Below are 8,027 nucleotides of genomic sequence, written 5' to 3'. Positions count from 1 at the left end.
AGTCATCATTTTTGAACCCTATTAGTCCCGCTTGTCATGGTCATTGTTGTGAACTATTTTTTGTCTTAGTTTTCCATTTTAAGTCATTAAGCCACTTACAGCTGATCTTTTAAGAATGTGTTTTATTTTGGGGCCAACTTTTGACTAAGCGTGATAACACCCAGACAGTATTGACACATATTATGGAGCTCATAATATCCTCATTCCCCCCGCCCCCTTCTTCCCGACCAGTCACTTATGCTGAGGTAGTCCTGTATGTCTTTTCTGAAGGCACTCAATCATGGGTATGTTTTTTCTCTCCACTCTTTTATATCACAAACACTGAGGTTGACTGTTATACCCTTCCTCAGTGCTGCCTCAGCTGAAGTCAGCAATCTCAGCACAAACTAGGAGTTGAACTGGGGACCTTCTTGGTATATATGGGTGCATCACACCCAGAAGTGTATTTATCTACTGGGCAGTAGCCTTCTTACTCATTTTTAAAAGTTGCAAGATTTGGCGTCTTGTGAACCACCAACCACATTGTGTTCCTAATCATAGCCTCCCACTGTAGGAGCTTCCCCATAGGGAAAAATCAAGAACTCTTTTGTAGTAAATTGAGTCCAGCCAATGCTATACTATCAGTAAACAGAAAATCAAGTTTTATTGCTTTAGATTCTGTTGATTTATGTTAACTTTGTCACCTTTAGGAACTATTAATTACTACAATCACCAACACCAAGCCTTCTAAATCACAACCAAAATTTATAGAACTAATTAAATTGATTTTTGAATTACTCGTAACAATATTTTTTATAAAAACGTTTTGGAATATGACTTTTCCTCTTGAAGCATTTTGTGAATCATCCACATACTGTAAACGAGAAACACTTATCATCTGCTAAGCTGTCTAGTGGGTAAACTCATGTAATCACCAACAGTATTTACATAAGCAAAAGCAGAACTTGTTGAGAACTGGATCTACAGTAAAATGGTTCAAAAGGTGAATTTTCCCTTGTTTCAAATCTGTTTTGTGCCTCAATACCAGGCACTGTCCGAAGTGGCGTAGCCAATAGGACTTTCCATGGGGAAACATGAGATATGCAGTGTATCCAAACAAGACAGATTTATTTCTGAAGGATAGCATACAAAGAACACTTAATGGGTAAATATGGGATTATGCGGTGCTTGGCAACAAGCTAAAGAACTGAAAAGGACAACAACAAAAAAATCACAAAATTTAATGACATCAATGCTTTATTGTTGGATCGAGTACAATGAACCATGTGCACTTGTGCCTACTTTACATCTATGCCAGCTTCTTCCCCTTCTGAGCTGGTCTTTAAGAATCAGTTTCAGAGCTGAGAGAGCCTTTTCTACAACCACTTTAGTGGAACAGGTAATGTGTTGCAAACCGTTTACCCTTCAGTGTGTCTGCTGCACGGTACTTGGTGGGCCAGAAATTGCTGGGAATATAACGGAGAGTTTAATGTGCATGCCATTATTAGTGTGTAAATAACCCAGCAATTTGTGGCGAGGAAGAGATACCCCGTGAGTTGCAAACCACCACAAATTGCTGGACTATTTGCAACGTTCCACCATTAGCCTTGTGAAATGGCAGGTCGCCATCAACCTCCCCTGAGTTTCAAGAAATTGTTGCATTTGCACTGCTATAACAAATTAAACTGCGCAGATAGTTAGGCCTGGTACTTAACGACATAAGGGTCTTTTTATTGAAGAGATTTATGTTCCTGCAATGCCACTCAACCTGTCTGGCCCAGAAATGGAACAATTGTAACTTGAGTCTCTTTCCTACAGGCAGTAAATTGTTCCTAGAGGTTTTTAAATTTAATTTTTTATTCTTACTTCTCTTTTTCTCTTAATCCAGTATTTCTTTCCCTGTACCTAATTTGACTCTACTTCGCTCAATTTCATTCTCCATTGTTCCGGTTTCTTTCTCTATCCTTAAATCTCATTGGTTAAGGAGATAAGACTGTTGGTCCCATCGTTCACCAAGGTCCCAGATGCCCCACTGACCTCACTGCACCGTTCTCAGCTTGCACTTCCAGAAACTTGCGGGGCAAAAGTTGAAGGGTGAGGGGAAAGAAAAAAGAAATTAAACGGGGCACGCCACGAGATGCCCCACTCCAGCAAATTCTGGGCCGATGTTTCATCGCTTGGTAAATGCTACTTTAAAGTTGATAAGTGCAGGTTTCCCCAATGGTGCAAAGGCAAATGCACTCTTCAGGCGTGTACAGCAGGAACATTCCAGATCCAATCGCCAAACTGTACAGAGTAACCTAATCTCAGTTGTGGCAATGCAGGAGGTCCTACAGCTGGCCTCAGTGTGTCTCATTTGGAGACGAGGATAAAAAAGTCAGGGTTTTTCATATTGGAGAACAGGATCCCCTCCCAAATGCTTGTCCGTGGAATGGGAAAATAATCTGTGCAATGGATTGGAAAAAATTGCTCTTAAGTGTGATTTGAATAATAAAAAGGTTGCTTAAAAACTCCCATTATATTAAAGAAACCAAAGCAACTTTTTGAAATATTTCTTTATAAATTTTAATGTTTGATACACAAAACAGAAATGACTTAAAAATATTACCATTTTAGAATTAGAAAACCATTTCAGAATTAGAAAACAAGTACAAACAGAAGCCTGAGTACCTATTAATAAATTTAGTACATTCCTCATGACTTTAGCACTGTACTTTCAACATCTCCCAGAAAACAAATGTGCTTTCCCCCACCTCCTTGAAGCATCACGTACTCCCGGCTCACACATATCACAGGTTAGATGGAGGGTAAAATTACCTCCACACAGAACAAACAATGGGCTTTAATCACAAACTCAGAAGAGCATTCGCTACTGCAATGGTGTGATATTTCCATTTACCACACCAGCTATCTTTCTTGCCAGAGTGGAATTGCCAGTTTAGTATAAATTGTTGTCAAATTGTGGACAGTTTTGAGCTGTAAACTCATGCCGACTGGAAACTGGGTTGTGACTGCCCAAGTTTCTGTCAGATAGGATCCTTAGAGTTAGCTGACTTACACACCATCAGTTTGGGTTGGATTTAAACTTGAGTACAAGAAGTAAAAGAATAGTGAGTATTTTAGGCACTTGTAACCTCTTTCCAGCTGTCTGTGGTCATTACCTATCTCGTTACAGATAAAGTCCTGTAAAGACAGGACTTGGGGGTGGGGCTAGGTGGGAGACTTTAGTAAAGAGATATTTCACATTGCACTGGAAAATGACAGGTTGAGACATCTATCAAAGTAACAAGGCACATTTTAAAAACTGGTTATTTTTCCATGGAGATTGCCAATTGCAACCTCCAGTTAACTTTAAACAGAAAAGGGGAGAGAACACACCCCTAGCGGGAAAGAAAACCATTTGTATGTCTGTGCCATGATGGTGCGAGAGGAGGATGCCATTCTTTAAAGCTCAATATTCAAAAGCAACAGTGCATTATCTCAAGATTTGACTTTTTAAAAGGGTAATTAGAAATCATGCAATCTGTTATAAGTGTAAATTTGTCAAAAAAGTATAAAAATAGTGCAAACTGTAGGTTAATTCAACTCTAGGAATTGAGCATATAATCTAGGCTGGCACTTTGGTGGAGTACTGGGAACTGCTGCATTATTCTAGGTGTTGTCTTTCAGAGGAGACGTTAAACCAAGGTCCCGTCTACCTGTTCACACGGATGTAAAGATTCCATGGCTCTTCTCGAAGAGCAAAGGAATTCTCCTGGTGTCCTGGCCAACATTCATCCCTCACACACTAAAAAACTGATTAACTGGTGATTTATCTCATTGCTGTTGGTGGGATCCTGCTGCATGCAAAAGTAGCTCCTGTATTTGCCTACATAACAAGTGACTGCACTTCCAAAATAATTAAATTGGTTGTGAAATATTTTGGGATGTCCCAAGAATGTGAAAGGTGCTACATAAAGGCAAGTTCTTTCTTTAATACAAATTCTGCAGCAAAGAAATGGAAATTTGGACTTTCCCCATCTATGAAAAGGAAACTAAAAATTGCAATTACTATTTAGGAGCAAGGAACATGGAAACTGTTAGCAAGATAGTTGTAACCCTGCACTAGATATGTAAGCATATTAAATTTAGAAAACGTTTCCTTTAAGATGTATTTTTCTCTCCATTTCCATTAGTATGCTCACCAGCATTCACTCGATGATCTGGGCTGCTCACCAATTTCCATTCTTCCTGCTGTCAACACTCATGTCACAGCTAATTAGAATACAGGTGTTCAAATGCTTGGAATACCAAGCCAACACAAGCTAGTTATAATAAAAACAGAAAATGCTGGAAATACTCAGCAGGTCAGGCAGCATCTGTGGAGAGAGAAACAGAGTTAACGTTTCAGGTCAATGACATTTTGTCACGTTAACTCTGTTTCTCTCTCCACAGATGCTGTCTGACCTGCTGAGTGTTTCCACCATTTGCTGTTTTTATTTCAGATTTCCAGCATCTGCAGTAACAAGCCACTGATTTTAGTTGTCAGCCTGGTAACCCAGTTCTACTTGTATGATGTTCAGACCCAGTTAATCTTGATTTAAATTCCCATTTGAAATAAAGTAATTCAATATGCAGGAAACTTTCGTTTAACTGGAGGTTAAAATGTCCGGAAAGCTCTATCTACCGGCAAAATTCAGGAGCCGTTTCCTATAAGTTTTTTTACTTCTCGTTGCTTTTTTTTTTCCAGTCAGGCTCTGCAAGGTCTAGCTGAAGCTGTTGCTTAGCTACAGAGGCGCTTTTAAGCTGCGGCCGACTGTTTTGAAGCTGTTGCTAAGCAACAGGGTTTGTTGATTCACACGGAGCTCAAAAGCTCCGTATGTTTTAACATTAGCGCTGGTTTCTACGGCAGTTTTGATGGTACGGCACCAGCTCGGTCCCGTCAGTGCCGGATACCAGAAAGTTTCCTGTACTTGCAATTTCTACAATTCTTTTCTATGGGTACCACAGCCCAGCATCATTGCCAGTTGGTCTTGTGAAAGTGTCACTCAATAACCTGTCACTAGGTGGTGCATGAGCATGGCCCGTTAACTCACCTTTTGATTTTTCTTCCCTCACGGTTTGACATGGGGCAGACGGTGGGCAAAGAGAGAACTTTACCAGCTTTGCTGGGCTCCATCCCAGAAGACAAGATGGAATTCAGTGTATGAGCATGGGGCTATAACCTGCAACACCATAACGTAGTGCACTGGGGCTTAAAATACACCATGTCAGATAACTTGCAATAATTCACATTTTAAATTATGTAAACAGTTGACAGGAAGAACATAGAACATTTGTGTGAAAATCTTTGAAATAACAAGAATCTGTTAGAAAATTATACATATTTCTGAATATTATACATACTCCATAATTAAAAATTCTCCTGAGAAAAGGAGGGCATTTTCAGATCCATAGGGAAAGGATGGTTCTTATTTAAAACATTTGTTTTTTGCAATCTTCACATCAGAGGTCGATTTTTTCCTCATATGCACACTTGCACGAGGCCCGTTGACTGTCCAGGTAGGGTTTGCATCCCAAATGCATAACTGCATTGAAAAGCAATTCTACAGCATTCTCACAAGCTACATAAAAAAAAGAGAAAAATAAACTTAGTTGCTTCTTCTAAGGAACAAACTTAAGATTATTAAAAACACTTGCTTTTAAAGGAAAAAACTGTACGATGGATTTTCAATTTCTACTGTCATATGATCGGGATGTTAAATAATTAGATCTAGTTGCACCTCAAAGTTCTCATGTGGACAATGTGAGGATCAACTTGAATACAATTAGATTTTATCTTGAAAAGGACAACTGCACACTGGAAGGTTATTGGCACAGCTTTTCAACTTCTCAGTACAGTAAATATAACGGTCAGAAAACATTGTGCTGCATTATGTAATGTCGTAATGAAAACAATGCTCTGCTTTTCACTTTCAAATGACTACAATGCCCTCTTTGCTACAGTTAAGCACTTGCACCAAAATCTTGAAAATAACTTTTCAACCTCCCCACAAAACCGAATTAATTCAAATACACAAGACAACAACTCTTTGAACTTGTCCTCTCCCTGGAGCGACTGATTAATAGCCTGGTCTCTATTTGAAACCTGACCCTATCCCCAGAAATATAAATTCTGCAACCACTACTGTAGTAGCCCGATACAATTGTAAAAAGCAACATATAGGCTTTAGCAAATCCTACTCAGCCTTGAATGGGCTCTTTCAAACTTCTTCATCCCCACCCCTGGTGTAATTAGTTCAAAGATGACTCCTTAAGACCCATTTTAAATTATTTTCTCTTATCTTTATGCACAGGGCACCCTCCTGAGAATGGAATTCATAAAGAAGACCGTTCTCAATGTCAACCTGTAACCAATCACTAGAACGAGTGACAGAAGACAGTCAACCTGCCCTTCAGTGTTCCTCCCTGCTATCTACTGGAGCCCAAATACTCCCTCCTCAAACCCAGGAGATCAGACTGAGATCAGGAACACAGTATATGAAATTGCATGAGCAAACCACTGTCCCCAGGGGAATGTTTTTAAGTTATTGAGGTGTATTTTAGTGTTTATAAACAGAGTGAACACACCCCAAAAAGATATCACTCTCCCCCCCCCACACCAAAGCTGGGGGACTTAAAGGGAACGAGTTAACTCCATCCAAGGAGAAACTTGTCTTGGAAATCTTCAGTGATTCTGTTTCTTTCTCTTTTTCCCTGATCCACAGCAACACCATTCTGACCTGCTGTATACACATTAGCTCAATTGTTGTCACAGCATTACATCAACAAGTACTGCAACTTCAGGACTATTTTACTTGAGTTACATTATATTAAAACTGTTGTAAACACATATACATTCATTTTATTTTGCAGTATCTAAACTGCAATATGCTCTCAAGTCAATTCTTTACTTCATACTCAAAAGCAATTATAGATAGATATGCAAGTGTACAGGACAAAAGTTCAGGTGCAAGTCAGGAATAGTATCAGCCTTGGCTCGGTGGCAGCACTCGCGCCTCCAAGTCAGACAGTTGTGGTTCCAAGTCCCACTCGAGAGATTCAGCACATAATCTAGGTTGACATTTCAGTACAGTACTGAGGGAGTGCAGCATGGTCATGGAGGTGCTGTTTTTCAAATGAGATGTTAAAACCGAGGCCCTGTCTGTCCTTGCAGATGAACTTAAAAATCACTATTTGAAGAAGAGCAATGGAGGTCTCCTGGTGTTCCGGCCAACATTTATCCCTCAGACAACATCACTAAAACATATACAGGAAACTTTCGATTTACCGGCACCTAAATAACCAGAAATCTCGGTTAACTGCCAAAATTCAGGAGTAGGTTCAGGTAAGTTTTACTTCATATTACTTGCCTTCCTCGATCTGTTGCTGTGCAATTGGGTGTGGCTGCAGCTGTTGCTAAGCTACAGAGACGCTTGGAACTTGTGGCCATTGTTCTGCACCTGTTGCTAAGCAACAGGGTTTGTTGCTTTATACGGAGCTCTCAGCTCTCTGTATCTTTTACTATAGCTCTCGGTTATCCGGATTTTTTGATGAACCGGCACCGCGTCGGTGCCGGATAAAAAAAAAGTTTCCTGTATCTGGTCATTTATCTCACTGCTGTTTGGGGGACCTTGCTGTGTGCAAATTGGCTGCCATGTTTGGCTGTATTAAAACAATGACTACACTTAAAAAAGTACATCATTGGCTGTGAAGTGCTTTGGAATGTCCCGAGGATGTGAAAGGCACTATATAAATGCAAGTTCATTCTTTATCACTTACTGACTTATTTCACTAACGAAGTTACAAGTTCATTAAATTACAAATCTCAGAGGGGTTTCAACTTTGTGATATTAAAGCACAATAGCCTGAGGGTGGGATTTCAATCTGGGGAACTCTCTCCAGATACACGGTAAAGAATTGGCAGAAGGATCTCCTACCCAATAATACATTTTCTATTTTGTGTTGCAACATCCAACCGCACAAAGTTGTCATGTCGGATGTCTTGGTTGGAAAAGACCCACTGTGAT

The 8,027-nt window shown here is 39.8% G+C and overlaps 1 protein-coding gene across 4 annotated transcripts in view; it reads right to left on the bottom strand.

Annotated features, from left to right (window-relative positions):
• Positions 1 to 2,519: 2,519 nt before the first annotated feature.
• Positions 2,520 to 8,027, bottom strand: part of pla2g12a (phospholipase A2, group XIIA) — a 30,490-nt gene continuing 24,982 nt past the window's right edge. For all 4 annotated transcript variants that reach the window (XM_085996259.1, XM_085996265.1, XM_085996248.1 and 1 more), the window contains exon 5: positions 2,520 to 5,582. In XM_085996259.1, coding sequence (XP_085852385.1) covers positions 5,464 to 5,582 — 119 coding nt within the window. In that variant the 3' untranslated portion in view covers positions 2,520 to 5,463. The remainder of the gene's footprint in view (positions 5,583 to 8,027) is intronic.

The sequence above is a fragment of the Somniosus microcephalus genome, chromosome 1 (assembly GCF_052327205.1).
Source record: "Somniosus microcephalus isolate GS21.2 chromosome 1, FLI_Smic_1.0, whole genome shotgun sequence".
In the NCBI taxonomy this organism is placed as follows: Eukaryota; Metazoa; Chordata; class Chondrichthyes; order Squaliformes; family Somniosidae; genus Somniosus; species Somniosus microcephalus.
Note: the sequence above shows the minus strand (reverse complement) of the source record. Positions and strands in the feature narration are given on the sequence as shown.